General features: G+C 43.5%; 1 protein-coding gene across 1 annotated transcript; it reads right to left on the bottom strand.

Annotated features, from left to right (window-relative positions):
• Window positions 1–1,183: 1,183 nt before the first annotated feature.
• LOC119450587 (uncharacterized) lies at window positions 1,184–22,938 on the bottom strand. The gene is made up of 3 exons (XM_037714097.2): window positions 22,882–22,938; window positions 9,177–9,249; window positions 1,184–2,412 (listed from the first exon to the last, which is right to left on the bottom strand). Exons 1-3 carry the CDS (start codon window positions 22,894–22,896, stop codon window positions 1,313–1,315), a joined length of 1,188 nt encoding a protein of 395 aa, XP_037570025.1. The 5' UTR covers window positions 22,897–22,938; the 3' UTR covers window positions 1,184–1,312.
• Window positions 22,939–24,601: the final 1,663 nt, after the last annotated feature.

Here is a 24,601-nt window from a genome sequence, read left to right as displayed (position 1 = left end):
AGCGTAGTGCGTGGTAAGTAAGAAGCAGAGCACCGCATTGTCCTCCTTCCTGATCAGGCAACTTCCGCAGATGCCGCTTCCGCAAACGATGCTCGAGGCGACACACGGAAAGAAAAGAGACAATGCTCTTTTTGTGGCTCACTTTCTGTTGTTTGTGCGGTCTCGTCTAGTCACGTTTGTGCTGAAATAGTTGTGGCTTTGCTGTATACGACGTATGTTTAGGTGCACTTACCTAACGCGCTGGTATTCTCGTAGTAAGCAGCGGATGCGATATTGAGAGACACAACTCTTCCCCTCCTCGGTTTTCGTCGTGCGTGACGCGTTCAGGAATGTGTATCATCTATCAGCCATACGTGACACTAAACTCTATGGAACTAATTTAGCAACTACACCACCGTGTTTACCGTTTTGCATGTCTTATTAAGAGGGTCTGAAAAGAAAAATTATCATTTTAATATTTGAATGCTAATTAGACAAGCGGTATGAAGAACTGAAATTCATCCCGCGAAATCTACAGAGTTGTTACTTTAGCTTCTCAATTTAGAAGTTTTAATTACTCTCAAACAGACTGTATTTCTTGAAATTTTGTTTAACTGCAGGGCTGCGAAACTGCCATGCATCACAAATTCTCGCGAAAAGGAGTTGTGCATTTGTATCGTCAGTGTGACATACCAAAATTAAAGTCTATTGTGGACGTGCGATGATACACAGATTATAGCGCTTTGTTTCTCGGAGGGCTACATAAAAACTAAACTAAATACTTGAAACTGGTCCCGACGCTCGACACGTCACTGTGTGGTGCAGGTACCAATTTTGTTTGGTCAATAGTTCGATTTTTCTCCAAGTTATGGGATGGGAAATATGCCTTTGTTTTGCAGTCTCTGGCTAGTTAAAAAGTCTTGCATAGCGCCTGCGTTCAAATGTGTTGTATCATCGTGTTTATTGAACTGCGCAATTTAAATTTACATCTATCGATCAACTCATTGTCAATATGACCATAACAATTACTCTTAAGTGTATAACTCTCGTGATTGCAGAGTTCAGCTGAAAGCGCAATATTCATTTTAAATTCAGAAGGTTAATTACCCATTGCACGTCTTCAGGGTAATTATTGTCGCATGGTGGCAGCATGGTGGCAGCACTGTTCATGTTATTTCTTCACAAGAATAGGATCAATGCCATGAGGAACTTTATTTTTTCATTCAACTGTAGTCTTTCGCGCTGCCTTCCATAGTGAGAGTTTTCACATTTTCCATTTTCAGTATTTAAAGGAAACATTACAATATATATTTTCTATGTGTCATGGATGAAGTCACCCCCATGGGTTTTTCTTGGAAGCCTTTCCGTTGCCAGAGGGCCAGTCAGACGGCGCTGACTGCTGCGCAGATGGCAAGAGGCTTGGGAGAGTCTTTAATATGAATTCCTGCTTCTGTCCTAGTAAAGCAAGAATCTGTTGACCAATCCCGCCGTTCCCACCATTCTGCATTGCCATTGGCATGTCCATGGCTCCGTTCCAGCCATCCGACGGCCATTTCGCCGGCGCGTCGCTCCACTCATCCGAAGGCCACGCAGGAGCCATTGCAGGCGGGCTTGGCGCCGGGCTGTGGCTGATGGTCTTCACTATGTACACTTGCTTCTCTGGAACCATGTGTCCATTTCCGTTGCTCGGACCCGCACCGGAAAAGAAAGGAGGCGTGTCCGCCTCGAGACCCGCGGCGTGGTCCATGCTCGCTGTCTTGACAGTGTACACCTGTTCGTCATTGCCTGATGTCTGCCAGCCGCTGTCGCTTGATGCTTGCCAGCCATCGCTACTAGCCGCTGCTTGCCAACCGTTGGAATTAGCACCCTGCCCCCCGCTACTGGCAGCCATTTGCCAACCGTTGCCATTTGGCTTCGTCATTGGCCAGCCCGAGTTCAAGAAATCTTGTATGTTACCGGTTGTGTAACCTGCATCTATGACGAGTATATTCTTGGGCTTGATATTGGTTGGTGCGCTGGCCACTGCCCAGCCAGCACTGGCGCTTGACTTGCCCGATTCAGCAGGCTTTCTGTGGGACCTTCCGTTAGCCTTTCTGACTTCGAATCGTTCTGTCGCCCTGCCCTGGCCATTCCTACCGTTACTTCGCGTTTGCCAAGCATCGGTGGAGCCAGAGTACTTCCATCTAGCCGCTGCGGGTGCATTCTGGGACCTCTGGGACGAAGACGCGGAAGTTTTTGTCTGGTAGTACTGGTCACTTGTTGTGACTGGTTGCGTACTCGACGGAAAGTTGTCGCTCCATTGGCGAAGCGAAGCACCACTTCGGAGAGGTTCAGATGACGCCGGTTGCTGGGGTGAGTCATAGCGAGGTGGTCTTCTCAGAACATAAAAACCTTGTGCATTGCTGCTAGAAGCCGCCCCTTGTGTTAGAGGCTCTGCAATGATAGAACATTTATTATCCTATAATTAGCGTTGCGTACTGTATCGCAGTAGAAACCTGTCACTACTTTATGATGCGGCAACGTGCAACGGTTTTAGTGAGTAACTTTGCCGACAGTGCCTAATGTTGAATAGCATGTCAAGTGTGATATGTCTCAATTACCGCATAGCTTGCTAACTCTGTGCCAACGTGCGTCAAGTGCGTCAACTGCGTCAACTGCGTCAAGTGTGATATGTTTCAATTACCGCATAGCTTGCTAACTCTGCGCCACCGTGCAATAAAAATATTAACACTCTTGGAATAACAAAGCAATCGCAATGCAAAAACACTGAAAAAACGAGTTCCTGCAAGTAGTTCACAAGTCCGGACAAAAGAACATCTAGTTCATAATGCAAGTTCCCAAGCTAGAACAAAAGGGCAATGCAAACCACGTGAAAAGAAAATAAACGAAAAAAACTCTTTTTCATACTATGTGTGTTCGGAGAGCTTAAATTGATTTCGTAAAAGTGAAAAGCTCACCAAAAAGCAAGGACAGGCCGCATGACTCGTTTATACAGTTTAAGTATATTTAGTACGCTAATTACGAGTACTATGCTTTTAGACATTGACTTATTTTCACGCTCAACAATTCATCAAGTGGGTTAAATCTGTCATGACAATGAGGCTAATGTCATCAATGAAGACATTTTTCTTACACTCGCTTCACAGAAACATTGATAAAACCGTTTTTTTAGTTTGGAGCTTGCAGAAACAAAACGTTTGCGCTACTGCAAGCCTTGCATTCCAGCCTACTTGTCGGCCATGTGCAAAAGCACCACTTGGCCCATTTTGTTATAAGCTGGCCGGATGGATGCCTAAGGCACGAAAGTGGGGAAAGGATACAAGGTATGCGGCTGAAACACAGGTAGCTTTCTCTGAAACTTTGGTGGTTTGATAAGTCTCAGTCCACGCGAAAGCTTCCTGCGTGTCAGTCCAGACTGACAGGTTTGTTATGCTCAACAACCAGGAAACGGACGTATTGTCTACAGAGGCCATCTGGCTGTTCAAGAGCTCGCCAGCTGTGCGGCCTTATTTCTTGCACCTTCAAGTATACCTTTCGAGGAAGCTCGCGTATCGTGTGATCTTGACGTCGATGCGCTGACAGGTCCATGGCCTTACCAAGGTAGATTGTTGATGTACATCCGTTTAAATGGCAAACAACGAAGCAGATAGTTTCTTTTGCTGTATATTTTTTTTTACCTTGAATGCATTTCGCTAAAACCTTCTTGTCGGATTTCTTGCCATTGCATACACTCTTTCACGTAATGCTGCAAGCGTACATATACGGCACATATTGCAGGTATGCTGAACTGCCAAAGTATAGTAGACAAATTTATTCCCCGTGCCAAAATTAAAACCAGTGCATGAAGTGCTAGACATTGCGTTATGATTTAAAAATAAGTGCGCTTGAGGATGCCGTTGCACGAAGGATATGCCTATGAGTACCTTGTACCTTCATTATTAACAAGCAACGTTTAGTTTCTAGGTGCCCGACCTTTATTCAGACTTGCATTTGTTGCGCAGAGCTCAGGATGTTCTCTTGAATTTGCGACTGCCGGAATAGCCCTAGCACCAGCTGTCGTGTGGTTTTTGAGTAAAAGTGCATACTCGCTTTTTGTGCTGAGATTTTGACTCGAAGTTAACTCAACCTTTGCGGTCTTAATTCATTCGCAGCACATTTTACAATTGATCTCATTCGTCGAATCTTTATGAAGTGACCTAAATAACAAGACATTAGTCGTGAAGTCACTGATTACAGCTTACAAGGTCACTTGTGCCACCAGTGATAGCGTATTGAGAGGAACACTGGTGATAAATCGCCGAAATTATAAATTCTGCTTTAGCTCCTAAAACGAATCACGATGATCGTCATCAGTGGTGTGTTTTTATGTCACTTAGCGAAGGTTATGACCCCGTGAAAGCCTTCCTCCGCAGGCGAAAACTCCCGTAGAACGTATTGAGAACCATTCGATTCTCGCCGCATTCGCAGTCATTTCTTTCGAAACTAATGGGACGCCACGTACTGCACTTTTTCGTGCAACTCAAGGTAAAATAATCAAGTAGAGATAAAAAGAGCGAGATAAAAGAAAAATTAGCTCTTTTTTGTATTTTACATTATTCTGTGCGGTGATTGATGTTTTTGCCGTTGCAAAGGAAGAATCTAAAAGTTTTGTTTATTTACGGATTCGGCGCAGGCAAGTTGGCAGGCTGCTCGTAAATTAGTTTTTTATTGACCCTGTGACACTCGCCGCTGATATACAATGAGTTCAAATTTTCTGAACATCTATCAGTATAAACAATGTGAAGAACAGCTCCGAAATTCACTTTCGTTTTGTACATGCATCCTTAAACATCATACCAGATAATGTGCAGTGAGCAATGTGGGGTGCAGGCTCGCGTAATACCGCGTCATTAGGAATGAGGATGCTTCTCCAAAGCTACAATAACATAATAAAGATGTTTATTCTCTCTCTCGGCCACGCACCAGACCCAGCGCGGGCCTCCGGACAATCTCATTTGACATTTATTTGTGGGTTTTGAGAATGAAATGGTCTACAAAAATTATTAAGGACAGCCCAAATACACAGTTGACAGCGACAGCTGTTACTCCCGCTCTGACGTTGCAATGATATGTAGCTCTGCTTTGTCACGGGAATTGCTATGTCACTGTCGTATCATTATGCGTACTTCCAAGCCAGGAAGCTAAGCAACCTTGATTATTTACAGTTTCACCGATAATGCTTGCAGTATTGTACACAGGGCACATATTCGGGGTATCAACACTCACATAGGTTCAAACATACGCATTTCCACTAATATTTTTTTACCGATGCAATTGGCCCTTTACGACAGCTGCAAGCCTTGGTGAAAGAGTTAAGCAACCTCCAATTATACATTTCGAAGATATTCCTATCTTGTGGTAGGCAATAGGCGCTCGTGTACAATGCTTTCACTGCAAATTAAAGAATCCACAAAATCCATTATTTGGGCATACTCTAGAGGAAGGAAGTTTCATGAAAGAAACATTCTCATTCACCAAAGAATAGAGCTAAACTGCCTTGAAAACCAAAGCGAGCATCATCAAGAAAGCTTCGTAGTTGAAGAAAAAATTGTCCTGGCCCCCCCGGACCAAACGCTGGACTAACGCCTTTACGAGGCTCTTGCTCTACTATCTTAGCTAACCAGTAGGTTAGTTTATCACAGTGCGAGACCTAAATACTCGAAAAATCGGAGAGCAGGATCAGAGAACGTGGAAAATTAGTTCCTCGGAAATTCGCAACTTGGAAGAAGTTTCATTAAAAGGAAAAAAAAAACATCACCCATCCAAAAGCAGTACGAAGCTACAGAAATAACTTCATTTTTCCAATCAAGTACAGAAATTACAGTTCAAAATGAATCTGCAGTACTCCACTACGGTATCTCTCCTAGCCCTTTGTCAGTTTCGGGCATAAGCTACCATAAGCCACTGAACAATTTATTGAAACTCGCAATCATTTTATGATTGTTTCATCGTTATACATATTGCAGAGAATTAGATTTCCTAGATTTTATTTTTTCTCCATGCTATATATACTGCGGCATCTGGAGTTCAGGCAGGCTCACAAAAATAACAACTCTCTTTTGCAGCTTTTATGGAATTCGCAACCAACCATGTTAGTGGCTGAGCGAATACGCTTTTTCAGTTAACACTTTAAAAATTGGAGGACGCTTAAGCTTCGTCTTTAAGAGTGGAACGCGATAGCGTTATTGGGCCCCATTCGAGCCCCGTCATCGGGCCCCGTTGTACGCTGGCTTTCCCACTGCAATACCGAACATGGGAAAGCCAGGTTACAAAGACCAAGCTTACACCGATACCCTTAAAGTCGACTTCATTTTTAAGCAGTAATGCATTGCTGCGAAGACGTTTTTCCAGGGGCAATAAAAGTCGTGTTATAATAAAATGTGAGACCCTAGCACCGTTTTTATTATTTTAATAATTGTTTGATATTGGCCCGACGCGCGTGCGTGTCCAAAACGCATTAGGCAGGCGAAGTTATAATTTGACCTGCCGAGGATGCCAGTCCATCTGGATATCATTTTCGCAAGTAAACTACCCGAGCGCACAGCTGTAGGTTTGGTAGAAATGCTGGAAAAGGGCTTTTGTGTTAGAGTTTCCTCGTAACAGAATTATGTTTTCTCGTACATTCAAATAACAATCCGACACCACTATGTCTGTAGGTTATGGTTAAGTTGTACTTTACTGTTTTTCTGACAGATTTCGCTGTGAGAAATTCAATTTTTTTCACCAAAACCTAACATGTTGAGGAGGGCCTGCGCGGTTGGGGTAGTTCGGGACGATTTTCTCCGCTACGTACGCCAACATCGCACGCCGACGCCGGATATTCTGCGACACGGGGCCCTTAACGCTTTTGCGTTAAAACACTGATAAAGCGCTAATCAATAAATAAAAATGCCCTTGAAGTTTTCAAAACGGTGGATCTCGGCCGCCCTTACTAATAATTGTGAGACTAGTGCGTAAATGGCCAGAGGCAATGAAAAATGAGCTATCACTCTCATTGAGATTGTCTAATTAGCCTGACAGGGCCAATGCACAAATGACCAGAACTGTGGCGTCCCTGCGTAGTGAAACTCATGTGGCACGAAAGGTACTGTAATGCTTTGAAAGGTGAGTTCTGCCTAGTGTTTACGCCTCTTACACCGTAAAGGAGCTACATAAAACGTCTTTAAACCAATCAAATCTTTTATGAAACACACTCCTGGTGATGGTCTTTTTGGTAGTATTACATGGAGGTTATATACCTCCGGTGCAGCCCTGCTCTTATTGACCAGTAATTGACCATGCTGACCATGCAGACGAACAGTCGACCTCTACGAAGGATCCTCTGGAAGCACTCATTTCTAATTCTGAAAGAGCCCTCCAATCTTTCTCCCAACACCCTGTAACTAGTGAACCATTGATACCCTACCAAAATGCTTGAAATTTCTCCCGTTCACTACACTTCAAGTAACATTTGGTGGCGGGCCACCTCGACGCATTAACCTCTTTCTACACCTCCTGCCGTATTCTGTAACAAAATATGCGCACGCCTCCCCGAAGCGCCATTGGCCACCAACAAAGGTCACTCCTCGTACAGAGCGCAGACGTTAGAAGTTGCGCTTCAATTAAAGTCTCCAGCGGCACTTTCATTAACCTATACTACAACAAGCCTTGTTTAGAGCGGTGGCAGCAGAATGATAAAATAACTGGCGGAGCAAGAGTTATTCCATGCAGAACACGCGAAGGCAGCGTACACTCGACAGGGGCCACGAGTGTCACACAAAACAAGAATAGGCATTCGGCTAGCATCAGCCGCTCCGCTCGGGTTGCGAAAGGCGGCCGCACGCCCACGACACAGCATCCATTGTGCACTTTCTGGTTCGAGCTGCGGCTTGCGGGAGGCCCGCGTCGTATTTCAACACTTCCTCGATTTGCATCCTGCTCCACTTACACGACAGCGTTAGACAAGCATCTTACGTGAGCGCTGTTGACCCGGACAGCTAGCGAAACAATTACAATTACGCCCTTAATTGCAAAGCCAGCTCTGCGTGCTCTATCCATGTCTCGCTGCCCTCGGTCGTGAGATCAACGGTGGAGGGGAGGGGTGTTGCGTGGCGCCAGCGGGACCCGCCGACCACCGAACGAAAAGGAAGACAACAACAGAGCGTCTACAAAGCGCCACTATCCGGCACCTGCCAGCGGCTCTCCGCACTTACCTTTGTTTCGCTATTTTTCTATTTCTTTTTTTTTCATTTGTATCGTGTTTCCTGGGAGGATGAGGTGGCAGCACCATGGCACCAACGCGTAGTAGTGTGTGCTGGCGCTTCTTACAACGCTTAATTTAGAGCCATTGTTTGTAAGAAGGCCGTATTTGAACGCCTACCTACGACATACTTACATAACTTTTTAATGAGTTCCAGTGGGCAAGAATACGCTTAAATAACATGGTGCAGTGCTATAATATAGAAAATTTGATCAGTCCTGATTGCAGTGACGTTATATTCCTGAAATGCAATTATTTCGGTCAATAGATGTAAAGTTTCTTCATCAAGCTCTGACTTGCATGTTCTGAATGCTATTATACAACTGAAGGCTCACTAATCTCTCCAGGACAAAAGAGTGCTTTTGACTTAGATGCCAAATTCCGTGTTAGCATGTTGTGTACTCTCATGCATACTAAGCAGGAATTATCCAACTCTGACTGCGATGCACATCTTTTCTCCTTGTAGGTTTTCTATCCGGCGCTAGCCTCTGCCTTTTCGACTATGGGGTGGTTTCAGTCCATTTAAAGAGAATTCACAATGGTAGTCAAGCGATGCTGTCGAATTCCTTCAATATTTTGTTCTACTGGCAGGATTTTCTTTCAAACGCTCCCGGGTGCCCTCCGGAGTCGCGGCTCATCCCTATAGATGCTTGCTTTCGTAAAACGCAGTTTAAATAAATGGTAATCACTTCCTGGGTCGGCAGCTAAAGCTCCCGATACGTCCGTCTGCGATTCAGTTTCCTGTTTCCTGGGCATAATCCGGCTGCGAGGTGGCCACAACTGCTGCTGTCAACCTCCCGGGTTCGTCATCAAAAAAAAGGGGGGGGGAGGGGGGGGGGCGTTCAAACGGCATATAAAGTGTCAGCCGGTTGCCGACGGCTCGTCCGCTAGCCGCGGGCAGCTGAAGTCTTCGGCTGACCTGTCATTGGCCATCTGTCAGCCTGGCCGGCCCGGGCCTCCAGAAGGCTGGTCGCCAGCAGAAGCAGGACGACCTGAAAGACGAGGCGCATCATGTTAATATATTGTGCCGTCCGTCAAAACGGACAGTTTTCTTGGCAGGCGTAGTGTAAGAAGTAGCAGGCCTTAAATCAACGCATAAGGAAGCGCGCAACTATCGACAGCGCATGTACATAAACAAATACGAGCTATTAGGCAGCAGCAACCGAGGAAACTCAACGCAGTCGGGCTTAGATTGCAAGAACCAGAAACCAAAATTCATAAAAGCTTTCCTCCGTAAGAACTTATGACTGACCGGTGAGTTGGCTAAGATCTCGGCCCATATCACATTTACTAGACACGACTTAAGAACGTTCCTGCGCGTGAGCGGGTGTGTAAACCGGTGCCCATGAGAGATATATAGCGCTCAACTCTCAAGGAATATATCAGTTAAAGGACTATTTTAATAGTGACTGTCATTGTACGGATCCCAAGTGCGTCATCGTGTAACGGTTTTTGTCCTTGCAACATGCCTTCGAGCAGAAAGGGATTTCTTTGTGGTAGCGGTTTGAATATATATCTTTACGTGGCGAACAAGTTGTTCTAACGACAACAGTTCAAATAAAGTGACGGAATAACGGGGGTATGTTATGCAGTTTGATCACACGTGCGGCGATGCTGCGGACTCGCTCCTTTGTGCGTGAGGTTGACGTCGAAAGCTATGGAATGCTAGGTGCGACCAGATTCCTTGTGTGGTGACTAATATACTCAGATACTTGTCAGAGGGATCGTCAGTAAATTAGCAGAACATATGCGCATTATAGTATGATGTCAACATATTTTGTAAACAACACAAGCGCGTGGTGAAATGTTTCAGGTAAATTGTTTATTAAGACGAATAATGTTTGTGTAAACGTATAAATCACAGGAAACAGAGGTTTACCTTGGCTATCGCCACCGCATCTGATTTTCTGTTTAAAACTAAGAGTTTCGTAGTTTTTTAAGTCCATATCACAAGGGAATGTTCGTTTGTACACTTCCTGCATTTCTGCGAAACTAACATGGAGTTCTACGGAAGGTACGAAATAAAAGATGCTAAGAAATAAAGTTGAGCTGGTTCGTGAAGTTGCCTTAGCCTGGTAAATTGTCAACATGTGCGATCATCATGCCTGCTCTGTCATCAAGAGCCACCGCCAGTTTAGGTATCTTGTAACAAACCGCTTAAGGTTGCCATGAAAACTGTCTTTATTAGTAAAGTGGCGCGTTTCGTGTATTGTGAATTGTTACCTTGCTAACAGAAAAATATATGAAGATAATTTTGCAAATAGGCTGCAACATTTCTTGCTGTACCTGTATTAGTAATATACGTATATAACCAATTATTTAAACACACTATACGTACATCTGCTTGTATGCTGCGTATGAATATAATTTTCAATATTCGTACCTCCATGCCAGAGAGGCATTATGGAGCTGTGGCGAGATTGAAACCTACTCCTCTAGCCTGCTACTGTGCACTGGGGTAAGCAGAAGAGGAGAGTAAGGGCGTCATGACACATGTTAGGATTTTTGTCCATATTGCTCGTAAGGCTCCTGCGAAGAGTGCGGTTAACAAGTATGAGCTCCTCTCGCTCCTTCCTTAGCTGTTCAGTATAGTACAGTTGTAATTTCTTTTTGACCGACCGTAAAAAGCCCTGAGGAAGAAACGCATATATAGAGATCATAACAATGAACAAAACTGCGGAAGTGCGTTGTCATTTACAGTACTAATCTTTCTAGACAGGGCCCCTCCATATTTCCAGGGGAAAAATGGCCCGTGGAACAAAAGGATAGATGTCTATTTAGGCATACCTAAGCCCCGTGGGCCGAATCTACAACCCCTGGTTGTGAGGCCAACACTTGGTCAGAAACGACTACTGGGAAGGCATGGTAAGATAACAGATCTCCGCTCACTAACTTCCGTATGCAATGAAGTGGAGCTATTTTTTTTTTCACTCGCTTCGAGAGTCAAGCATGAAAGTTTATTATTGGCTAATAAAACATCTCTGGATAATTAGGTTTTTTTTTGGCAGAAGAACTGGATATAATGCATTTGGGGAACGTACAGTTTACAGTGTACTGTTTTTCTTTCTGTTTTTTTTGTGCTCTCGTTCGCAGCTTCACTGCACATGGGCAAGCTTTCTTTTTGTTTGCCCCTCACCACTGACTAAATACAATGCTCTCCATAGCCAAGATATGTCAACATGATCGAGCGCACCGCAACTCTAGCATACGACTTGTATCAGACGGTTAAATTCAACTTGAGTCATGTTCCTTCGCCGCCGGCAAGCCAGCATTAAATAATGGCGTGCCCGCGAGAAACTCCAGCGGGTGGAGGCGCATAGTGTGCTCACACAGGAGGCATCTAGCGGTGCAGAGTGACTCCCGACAGCCGTCACGCATCTGAATGTTGTCAAACAAACTTTATTGAATGCGCAAGAACACTACGCATATCAGAACCGCAGTCGTCTGCTACGGATGAGAAATTAGATTTTTTTCCTGAACTTACAGTTTTGCAGATATGGCGCGTGGGATAACTGTGCGTTCAGGGAAAAAAAATATCTTATTTGTCATCCGTGCAGACGACTGCGAAACTGTAAGTTCAGGAAAAAAATTCTCATTTCTCATCCGTGCAGACGACTACGGTCAGCCACACTTACACACATGCTTTGGGACTGCACACAACAATACCCCGACAATAACCCCACGCCCCTCTCGTCGAGATGGCAGGCTGCCCTGCGTAGCTCCAACCTCGACGGCCAACTCTGGGCGACCCAGCAAACCTGCGAGGCGGCGAAGAGGCAACACCTCGACGTCCCCACGTGGGAGGCCTAGGCCCAGCCACCACCTCTTGCTGGTTTTAATAAAGTTTATTCAGTCAGTGAACTTACAGTTCATTATCATCATCAGCCTATGTTTACGTCCACCGCATGGCGAAGGGCTCTGCCTGCGATCTCCAATTACCCCTGTCTTGCGCAAGCTGAGTCAAACTTGCACCTGCAAATTTCCTAACTTCATCACCCCACCTAGTTTTCTGCCGTCCTCGACTGCACTTCCATTCCCTTGGTATCCATTCTGTAACTCTAATGGTCCACCGGTTATCCATCCTACGCATTACATGGCCTGCCCAGCTCCACTTGTTTCGCTTAATCTCAACTAGAATATCGGCTATCCCCGTTTGTTCTCTGATCCGCACCGCTCTCTTCCTGCCTCTTAGACCTAACATTTTTTGTTCCATCGCTCTTTGTGCGGTCCTTAACTTGTTCTCGAGATTCTTTGTTAACCTCCTAGTTCTGCCCCATATGATAGCACCGGTAGAATGCAATGATTGTACACCACTTTTCTTTTCAACGACGCTGGTAAGCTCCCGGTCAGGATTTGTCGGTGCCTGCCGCATGCACTCCAACCCAATTTTATAATTCTGTAAATTTCCTTCTCATGATCAAGGTCACCTGTGAGTAAGTGACCTAGATAAATGTACTCATTTACACACTCTAGAGGCTGGTTGGCGATCCTGAATTCTTGTTCCCTTGCCAGGCTATTGAACATTGACTTTGTCTTCTGCATATTAATCTTCGACCCCACTCTTGCACATTCTCGGTTCAGGTCCTCAATAATTTGTTGTAATTTGTCCTCATTGTTGCTGAATCGGACAACGTCATCTGCAAAACGAATGTTTTCCGATATATTCGCCCTTGATCCTCACTCCTAAGCCTTCCCAATCTGACAGCTTGAATACTTCTAAGCACGCAGTGAATAGCATAGGACAGACTTTGTCTCCTTGCCTGACTTTTTCTTGATAGGTAACTTTCTACTTTTCTTGGGGAGAACCAATTAAGCTGTGGAATCTTTGTAGATATTTCCCAAGATATTATCGTATGCCTCCTGAACCCCTTGATTACGCAATGCCTTTATGACTGCTGGTATCTCTACTGAATCAAATGCATTTTCATAATCTATGAAAGCCATATAGAAAGGTTTATTGTACTTCTCAGATTTCTCTATTACCTAATTGATGACAAGGAAGTCATCCGTTGTAGAATATCCCTTCCTGAAGCTAGCCTGTTCTCTTCGTTGACTGAAATCAAGTGATGCCCTGATTCTATTAGAAATTATCTTGGTGAATAATTTATATAGTACTGAAAGCAAGCTAATGGGGTTATAATTTTTAAGTTCTCTAACGTCTCCCTCCTTATGGATTAGTTTAATGTTGGCATTCTTCCAGTTCTGTGGTACACTGGACGTCGTGAGGCATTACTTATAAAAGGCCGCAAGCTTTTCAAGCATGATATCTCCTCCATCTTTTGTTAAGTCGACTGTTATTCCATGTTCTCCAGCAGCTTTTCCCCGGGTCATGTCTTGCAAGGCCTTTCTAACTTCATTGCTAGTTATAGAAGGAGCCTCTATATCCTAGTCATCACTTCTTCGAATGAAAGTAGCTTGGTGGCTCCGGAGACTGCACAGGTCAGTATACAATTCTTCCGCTGGTTTTAATATGTCATCAAAATTGCTGATGATATTACCCTGCTTACCTTTCAGTACATACATCTTGCCTTGTCCTATGCCAAGTTCTCTTCTCACTGATTTCATGCTGCTTTCATATTTTAATGCTTCCACAATCTTTTCCACATTATAATTTCGTATATCCCTTACTTTCTTCTTCTTGATCAGTTTCGACAGTTCAGCGAATTCTATCTGATCTCTCGAGTTTGACACTTTCGTGCTTTGTCATTTCTTTATTAGGTCCTTTGTTACTTGGGAGAGCTTACCTACTGCTTGCCTTGGTGCCTTACCATCAAACTTCAATTGCTGCTTCTGAGATCAGCCTAGTTACGGTTTCATTCATTATCTCTATGTTGTCTTCATCTTCGTGTTATAAAGCTGCATATTTGTTTGCGAGCACCAGCCTGAATTGGACTGCTTTTTTCCTCACTTTGTCTAGCTTGACCTGTTTCCTCTTGGCCAATTTTATCCTTTCACTCTTCAAATTGAGAGAAATCCTAGACCTCACTAACCTATGGTCACCGCTCTTTCCCTCACCTAACACTTCTACATCCAGCACTATGCTGCGATCGGCAGAGATTATGAAATCAATTTCATTACTTGTTTCTCCATTAGGACTTTTCCAGGTCCGTTTCCTGTTCCTACGCTTCCCGAAGAAGGTATTCATTATTCGGAGCCTATTCCTTTCCGCGAATTCCTACCAACATCTCTTCTCTAGTGCTCCTAGAATCGATGCCGTAGTTGCCAATTGCTTGTTCACCAGCCTGCTTTTCCCACACTTTTGCATTGAAGTCTCCTATTACTACATTACACTTAGTTTGCACCTTTCTCTTCGCTAATTGAACATCTTCATAAGACTGTTCATATTCTTCGTCATCGTGACTGGAGATTGGGGTGTAGGCTTCTAATAAATTTATTCTATACCTCCTATTCAGCTTCATTACGACGACTGCTACCCTCTCATTAATGCTGTAAAATTCATCAATGTTGCCCGCTATGTCCTTATGACTTAGAAATCCTACCCCGTATTCTCTCTTGTATGGAATACCTCTGTAGAAGAGGACGTGGCCGTTAGTCAGCACTGTATTAGCCGCACCAGGTTTTCTAACCTCACTAAGGCCAATAATATCCTAGGCAATGCCTGGTAATTCCTCAAACAGCCCTGCCAAACTAGCCTCACTCGAGAGCATTCGCGTGTTGAATGTTGTCAGGTTCAGTTTCCAGTGGCGGCCCTGTCCAGACCGAGAGATTCTTAGCACCCTCTGCCGTATCGCAGGTCTTACCGCCGCCTTGGTCAGGTGCTCGGCAGCCGCTGGAGACTGAGGGCCCTGGAATAATTCTAGGGGTAATGAGGGGTCAGCTGTGTCAGCATTGTAGGGTTCAGCTGTGAACTTACTTTTCACAGCTGTGCAAGTCCCAGCGCTCACAATTCCGCACTCATTTCGCAGCTTCGCTTTCCTCACGATGTCCCGCCGTCGTTCGCGACGTCAACTTCTTGTAGGCCGTTGTGTTAGGCTCCCCAATGATGCAATTTTAGAGATCCAACCGGTAGGAGGGGCACAATTTAGTTGCTTACATTGTTAGCACTTCCCGCTACCTGTGTCTTCCTTTCCCCAATTAAGTAGAATTCTCAATTCATGTGTAATGTATTGTTTATAGGGTGGCCATGACGGTGAGGAATTTATTTATTTTTTGAATTACCCTAAGGGCCCGGGGGTGATGGAATAGGTCAAGTTTAATTGCCATATGTACAACATAAATGTTATAGGAAGATAATAAAGGCAATAATTTAAAGGAAGGCGTGAAAAACATCGTAAATTTAACCAAGGAGAGGATTCTTTTTTTGCTCATAATCTAGCTATGTCTAGTGTAATGGTGACCCCGGCTTGAGCCATCTAAGTGGCACACCACGCACTACAGAATATTTCCAAATTCTCTGAAATGTACGTACCACACTCACGCATGCACATTGCTATTGTTTGCAAAAAATTATGACGTTTTACGCACCCCAACCACAGTATGATTATGAGGGACGCTATTGTGTGTGGCTCCTGAATAATTTTGACCACCTGGAGATCTTTAACATGCACCAATTCACGGCACATCCGCCTTTTTTCCTTTAGCCTCCAATAAATGCGGCTGTTGCGACCAGGAATCGAACCCACGACCTCGTGCATGGCATCACAACGTTATAGCTGCTAAGCCATCAGACGGGTATGCTGCGCGATGCCCTGCTTGTTAATGTTGTCCTAAGTCAACAGACTTTTTTCGCCTTGAAACCTGTGCCATACCTGGTATTACCTAATAAATGAACTAAAAAAGAGCACACTAATGTTATTATTATTTCTTTATTTATTTACTAATAAGTAATCTTATGATAAATAAATTTTGAGACAAAAGATTCACAAATGCTTTACAAGCAGGATAAATTCCCAATGAAGAACAGCAAACGGCACACGGTTAGGCCAATCAGGTCTGCGGAAATCCGCAAGTGGGAAGAAGGTTTCGTGAACGAAGAAATTTTCATCCCATTGAGAGTAGCATGACGCTACTAAGAAAACCCATACGGAAAGCGGTATTCCTTTCCTGGTAGAATCGTGTGATACTCTAGGATTAATGTTAATTCTTCCTTTTTTATGGGTACAAGGGTTACAGCACATAATATTGCGCGCAGCCGTAAGCAATGCAGCAATATAGTAATACTATGATAGAGCCATGCATAACAACCAAGAAACGTATATTCCATGTTAGTGAGTACGAATACGAAATTACAAAAAAGGAGAGAAGCCAGTCACGCTCTTCTAGACCATCCTTTTCTTTCCTTTAATTTTATTGTATATCCTATCTCCTTATATTACCTACAGATCCGTTTACCGCCTCAACACAGCACAGGGTAGCCTGTCGGTTTGTATACTGGCTAACTTCTCTGTCTCTATTCTATCTTTCTATCCTTACAAGGACGGAATATAATCAAAGATCTAGTTAACAAAATTTTTTAATGGGAGCCTCGGTTCACAAAGGTATCAAAATATTTCCGCGATTCGATGTAAATAAATCACTAAGGCTATTTATTGCAATAAAAAATAAATATTGACTCAACGTGTCATTTTATACCGTTTTTAGTTGGCAATAACGTTCCCTTAACTCCAGGTTCGTTGGCCCAACAGGATGATGCGCTAGAAAAACAATTTCATAAAATGTTCGTACAATGTGAATGAGAAGAAAAAATAACACTTCCTTGTATGTTGAAACTGAAACAGCGCCGTAAGCATTTGTTTCTTTAATGAATTTATGAAAAGTTTCAGGTGGGCATGGTTAGTTGGCGCCGACTACTGCTGTCACTCAGTAAGCACAAAAGAATGCACTGATAGCAATTGAAAACACTGAAGAGGTTCTAATAGCACGAACGTATGCACAAAGTCCGGCATATGAGTTATAGGGCAGGCACATAAAACAAAGCAACAACGCACAGAAACATGCACAGCTATGCAGACGAGTGGAACAGAGCAACTACACAAAACTACGCTTGCATCACTGTACATTAATTCGTAGCCTACATATAAGCCTAAACGCGCATGACTATTTATAATCGTTTATACTATAACATTTATTACAGTGAGCCTTAGCAGCGCCGGTATTTTGTAGCGAATAATTTCCGCCTTTTCGTGCTTTTCGCGCTTGGTCAGTGGTCAGGGTTACAGTAGGCTCACGTTATCAACGGAATCAGCCGGCTGTGAGCGGTGGATGATAAGACTAGCATAGAATAGAGCATAACGCATCCCTACCAAATACCGGCCCACGATGATTTAAGTACAAATACGTACATATTTGTAATACTGCTGTTTTCTAAAAGCCAAGTGCGTGTGTGTGTGTGTGTCGGCACTACAGCATGCGCACTAGCAATGCAATGCATTCTGTACAAAAGGTGCCACGTATTGCATTATGAAGGCGAAGATGGCCTGATAAAGCTGCGAAGTTTGTGTTCTCATTGAGATTTACGACACGCACAGCTGAATGAAAGAGTTGACGAATAAAACTTGGGGTTTATCGAATGCTGGTCAAAATACGGGTCACTGGCTAAACCACCAGAACATTATGTCGTCGTGAAATAAAGTTCATCTCTTACTCGCTAACCAACAGATGGATTTCTCTACGCAGAAGAGGAAGATATGACGTTTTGACATTTTTATGCGTCTATCTTGTATCTCCATCGGCTCTGCATTCCGCCGTGACGAACGTTGTTTCAGTCGATTGTCTCCACATAACCCACAGCATTATTTCAACGACACAGCTTGTTCTATATTCAAACATTTCTTGCAGTAGGATTTTATCAGCATGCTTACACCTCATTAAACCTTTTCCGCTAGATTAAACACTCCAGTGTCTATAACACAACATTTCATTTCTTCGTAAACTACGTAAATAGCATTTCTACGAGGTGTAAATAAATAGAACAGGCAAAAGTCTAAAATAACTCTATTGATAACTCTCCTGAAGTCACACACCATGGTAGCCCAGTAGCTATGGCGTGGCGCTGTTGAGCTCGAAGTCGCGAGCTTGATCGCGGACGCATGTAGCTGCCGCATTTCTATGTGGGCGCAATGCAAAAACGCTCGCGTACTTAGATTCAGGTGCACGCCAGAGAAGTCCACGTGGCTAAAATTATTCCGGAGTCTCCCATTACGACGTGCCTCATCATCAGATCCGGGTATTTTACCTAAAAGCAAAAAACTTTAAAGTCTCCTGACATAATTTTTGTGATAACGCTTCACAACAACGCTTAACGTCACTGACATCCATCATCATAAGGAATGACAATCCACCTATGTGTTGGGGCTCAATGTTAAGTCCCGTGTCTACACACACACACACACACACACACACACACACACACACACACACACACACATATATATATATATATATATATATATATAATACTGCTGTAATACTGTATTACTGCCGTAATACTGTATATATATATATATATATATATATATATATATATATATATATATATATATACAACGTTGTCCCACATTGTTATAAAAGCATCAGATTGTAGCGTGAGTTTGAAATCATGAAAGCTTCTGCTTCCAAAGACAACACTGTCATAGTGATTGCATCTGTTGGCAGCGCTTTGAATAGATTGTCGCGAAACAACCTTATGCAGTCAATGGCAAAATAACTTATATGTATTGAGGTGTTGCAAAAAAATATTGTGTAAGTTTGAATTGTGCTGAGGCACTACAATATTGGGGAGCTGTTCATTATTATACCACCGCCTTTTTTTATTGCGTTAGTTTGCCCCACGGCATCAAAAGGAAAAGGTTACGCATGATTATGAAGCTCGTTTCTAACGCGCCAGGCTTTACTTTCAACGTAATCAAGCACGTATTCGTATTGCAAAAGAATTAAAAAAAGAATAATTTTTTTAACACATGCACGACTCATTGCAGTCTGAATTAAAATAAATGCACTATGATAGTGCTCAATATATTTGTCGAAAATATCGAAATGTCTTAAGTTACCAAGCAATGAATGTTTTATATGCTCGCTCTAATTAGACGCTAAGGCGTCAAATAATGTGAACATATAAAGGAGTCTTGCCTTCGGTTGTGTTATTTCCTCTGTAATTAAATTTGTTCTCTTTTTTTTATACAACACATTTAGGAGATTTTGGCGCTTGAGCCGGTCCGGCTACTCCTTTTCTCATTGAACAAATATCTTAATTCTTACCTCCTTCTATTATTAAGATAAAGTTATCTTCATTTTGTCTCGATATCTGTGAATAATACACTCAACTTGTGTTACGATTTCTTTGTCTCAGCCAAGAAGTTCCTATGGGTACTCATGTACAAGATTTTGGCTCTTGCTTATCCTTGAGCACTATTGCATGTGTTACAGAATGTTAATAATTTAATAATTTTTAAAGTGTATTGATCCACTGATTGATTTACAACTGATTGATTGATTGATTGGTACCTCTTGTAACCTCAGTGCCGATTCGTTAGCAGAAATGGCACATCAGTCAAAGTCACAACTGTTTCTTCGGAGCGTTTTCCTGACCTGTGCTGTGACAAAACTGATCGCCAAGCAGTGCTTCTTGCAACGTAAAAAAGGACAAGTACACCACATAGAAAGATCCAGGGTCGGTATAAAGTAAGGATGCCTTTTAGTCAATTCTATACATTTCTTATCATCCACCTTCAGAGCTGGTCGATCCCGGTGATAACGTCGGAGGAGCACCTCTCGGACCATTCGACGATGATCGAAAAGAGACAGCACTGAAATGGATTTTTTACATTAATCCGACCCTGGTTAAGTGCAAGTAAACGCAAACGGCGTTCAGCCCTTGGCCTATGGTGCGTTATCTAGTACATTTGTCTCATTGTTTTCGGAGGCTCAAGGGAGACTGAGCGCCTCATTAGGCGCACCAAACGCTCTTATGCTGTCACTCGCGCGCCACATTAAGTCTGAATATTTTCGCGACAGGCAGACAATTCGCACAGAGGATGCACGTAGGCATGGTCAGCCTGCGCACACTGTAATTAAATAAATGTTCTCACCGTTTTACCGTGACTCTTTTCTTGACGTTTAATAACTAATCCCGTGTTTCTTACTATATTGCGCATAAAGCTTGGGGACCTCTTGCTGAACATTGAGTGAAAATGGGCAGCCGTAACCAATCCATATTGAACATGAAGCAGCTCCATGCATGCACTTCACCTTCGAAACCAAACAAGTCCTTCAACAGGAATGTATTTTTAATATAAAAGAGTCCTTATGAGAGATTGTTGCCCCAAAACAAAACTTAAGTGCGATTGATTGTCACTTTTCGGCTTTGCCGTGATGGTTGCGGCTGAAAGTGGATCTCAGAATTGATTGCGGTGTGCTTCAAGACGCTCTAGCGAATTGATTCCCTGGAAACACAAAATATTACTTTCCGTGTGCAACTGGCCGCGCTGACTTGGCTTCTTCATTTTTGCATTTATTCCCCAGTAGGCTATTCTCTCCTTCACTCGTTTTTCTTAGCACAACTAAGAAGAGACCAACCTAAAGTCAATGAGGCCCTAGTCCGTTTGATACAAGGTCTGTAAGAAATATTTCATCATTTTAAATTCAATAAGTGGCAGGACGTACAACAGTGAACCGGTCATATCGCAATATTGATAGCCCTCATGCTTGCAAGCATAAATCCCATCAATATGACGATAATGTCACGATAATATTGCGTGCGCTATCACTTCCGAGTTGACATGTTATTTTGGCAAAGCACAGCAATGCAGTTTCATCCCCACTTTAATTTCAGAATCTTCGGTAGACGAAAGTGAAACACATTCAAAGCCTTCTTTGAACGCTCTGCGTGACTTCAGAAGAATGCTGCCTTCTGTGAGCAGATTCGGCATTGCTAGATCGCTAGATGTACCAGTATTTATCTCTCGATTTTCTGTGCGTCGAATCAGCTTTCTTCAGGGTAAGCTGTCAAGCGATATGTCTTTCTTGTTCTCTTCGCCATTTTCTTTGTTTTTATTCGCTCTTTTGTCCCTCTGGTTTAGTTGCATCTTGCGACGCGAAGTACAACGCTGAACCGGAGGCCTTCGGCTTAAGCGTCAGTACAGGCTTGCAAGAGGCAAACATGGAACAGGCTGCATGGTCCTTGAGCCGCGACTTCTCTGATAGTTACGAACGAGCAAATTAGTACAGTTCACACCACTATCGAACGGAAAATCTCCGAATTCAAACTCCTCCTCAGTAGACTTGTGCAAAAATCGTTGTTAACTGCACGAAAATACATCGAAGTTATGACGGCTTCCTGACACTCCAATACTTGAAATTTCTCATGCAATTTGCTGCCGCCAAAAACACTACCGCTCATGCGCCGTGGGCTTGCTGGTTCAGTATATACTGCCTCGATTTAATTATAGTTATTTATCTCTGTTTTCTGTTTATTGTGAGGAACATGTACTCCTATAAAAATCGTGATTTTGAAACATACGAGTCAAATGATGTACGATGTCGCCATAATACTAGAATCAGGCACATAAATTATCACTTAGTGATTCGCACCAATGAAGACGATAGTAAAGATATCGGGGTTAATACATGATTGTAAATGTGTGATACTGGAGCGTCTAGTAGTTTAGAGCCTAACTATAGAACTTGCTTGAAGAGTGTTACGATTTTTTTTTTCGATTAATGCGCGAGGTACCAAAACACTTTCGCTAATCGTGAGCGACTCAGTCCCCCCCCCCCCCCCCCCCCCGCGTTGGTGGAGAGTGAATGTTTTCTTTCATTCAGTGTAATGCAGATTCCGACGCTTGCCGGTCACGCGAGTTCCATAGAACGTATGAAAGAATTATGGCAGTTCACCATTACCAGTTGTTGATATGTACCAAATACTATCGCATCAGCATGAGCTACAACGCGGAAGTGCATGGATAGCTGTCGCCCGTTGTAGCTCATACTGAGCGAGATAGTTCAATGTAGAATTATGACGAATATCTGTGGGAACTGGAGCTCAATTTTCGTTTCGCTTTGCTCATGGACTCGCTAGCTATACTAGTTGTAGCCAGAGCAAAATATATTTACACAATCTGTTGCACAAATTATTCTCAATCAATGCTGGTGCAAATGGGTCATATTTAACTTGCTAGCTATTTTTCTTGCTTCCCGCTGGCGACTGTCCCTATCATCATCGTATCATTTGCGATCAATCAGGACGCGGATGCAATAATTGTCTTTGGGGTATTTAAGAGCTCAGTCAAAGCGCATATTCCACTACTCTGCAGGTGTAGCTAATCAACAACATGATTTCTAGCAGCATAGATGGACATGCTGAGGTGGCCATGACTGTGAGGCGTTGGAATAGACCAATCATTGGTCATTCCATACAAACACGGAAGGCGCAGTCCTTCTTTTGGGTTTAACAGAAGTAAGGATAACGATGCCATGGAACACTAGGTAATAAAAATGTTAAACATAAGCTTGGGGAAAAACACATCAAATATTTTCTTAAATTTTACTTGTTCATGTTATATGATCAGGCGTCGATAAGTTCTTCTATTTCTAGGAAAAGGCCGCGTTCCTTCTCAAGTTTACAGGCAGTTCGCTAAACCGCTACACCAAGAGCGCTTCCCACTTACCGGAAGAAACCGCATGGCTTTGCGAACACGCTGAGCGCCGTTTTTGTGGTAACCACCTTCAGAGACCACCGCCAGTGAAAATCCGTCGACGAATATTTTGTCGCCTATCCTTTTATACGGCGACGCGCGCGTCGCCACTTTCGTGGTGACATGCTGGGAAGTGATTTACATGGGGCGCGAGCACCGAACCAGCCCTCCCTCTCAGATGGGTGGTTGGTGTGGGCGAGTCGCCGCTTGGAAGCCCACCGCGGCACCGCGCGATGGGCGCATCGTTCGACAGCGGGAACCACCTGCCGACATGCCCGGCTGCAGTTCTGGCACGCTGGTGTTCATTTCCTTTTTACAGATGAATGCATTTGCTGCTGAAGTTACTTTCTGCGGGTTCTAACGTTTCTAAAAATTGTGCCTTATCGACTCTGTCCGTATACTCCTAGGTGTTTCCTGGAAGAACCGCCTTATCTAGCGTTGAGCCTCAGGCTTGCTTAGGGCTGCAGGGCTCGTGTTTCGTAATCGAATACTTCAGCGTGTACTGATATTAACCTTGAAATAAGAGCGCTATTTGTGGAAATTTATGTGTGAGTGGTACAGAATCCTATCACGCTAGCCGGGCAGTAACCTTGCGCAACCAACTTTGTATCTCAGGAATATTTTACACTTGTTCGTGGTTGAATACGAACTGATCATAGTAGTGATTGACATAATAAAGGCAAATGCTTATAGCTCCGCCAATTAAGGAACCTAGAAAATAAGCTTTGATGATGATGATATTTATTTATTGGCACATCTTTGAAACGGGGCGGTCACAAATAGTCATCTAGCCTGATTGTGTTACTCAGGTTACATGCTTTTCATTCTAGCATTTTTGTAGACATCCCTTCAATGTGTTTTTTTTTTCTCTTCCTGAAACCTTCTCTATATATCTACCTTGTACCTCTACCTATGCCTGTAACGGATGCGGTAGTATATTAATCTCTTCTCTGCTTTTTTTCACCAATACTGTCAACCTATCTTGCTTATCTCCACTGCTGACTGTTTGATGCTTCCGTCCACATTAAATTCAAGCGCTTCTGGAAGGTGTATGTTACTTCGTCATACCATCGTCATCGTGCCATCATTCCCATTTTTCTCATAGGATGTAGTACCCCCTATACTTTCTTGGGGGATATTAAAGTCATGTGAATTTATCAGAGGCTCCAGAATCAAAGAAGTTTAAAGCGTCACCTGTTCTCAGCTCGTTTCTCAGTTTTGCGCCGTTGGCACCGTCAGTAGCGGTGGGCCGTTCCCGGATATATTGCAGTGTACCGTTCAAAGTGGTTTTATCGATGTCATTTCTTGCCACTGCATCATAGTCATGCCATCGTCGTCATATAGTCGTCATCACGCCGCCGTCGTAATAACTCCTCAAACCCATCGTCCTCAAGCTGTCCTCGTCATGCTGTCATCATATAGTCGTCATCACGTCGCCGTCGTAATACACTCCTCAAACCCATCGTCCTCAAGCTGTCCTCGTCATGCTGTCGTCATATAGTCGCCATCACGTCTCCGTCATAATAACTCCTCAAACCCATCGTCCTCAAGCTGTCCTCGTCATGCTGTCTTCATATAGTCGTCATCACGTCGCCGTCGTAATACACTCCTCAAACCCATCGTCCTCAAGCTGTCCTCGTCATGCTGTCGTCATATAGTCGTCATCACGTCGCCGTCGTAATAACTCCTCAAA

Source organism: Dermacentor silvarum, chromosome 1 (assembly GCF_013339745.2).
Source record: "Dermacentor silvarum isolate Dsil-2018 chromosome 1, BIME_Dsil_1.4, whole genome shotgun sequence".
NCBI lineage: Eukaryota > Metazoa > Arthropoda > Arachnida > Ixodida > Ixodidae > Dermacentor > Dermacentor silvarum.
The sequence above is the reverse complement of the archived record's forward strand: the minus strand, read 5'-3'. Positions and strand labels throughout refer to the sequence as shown.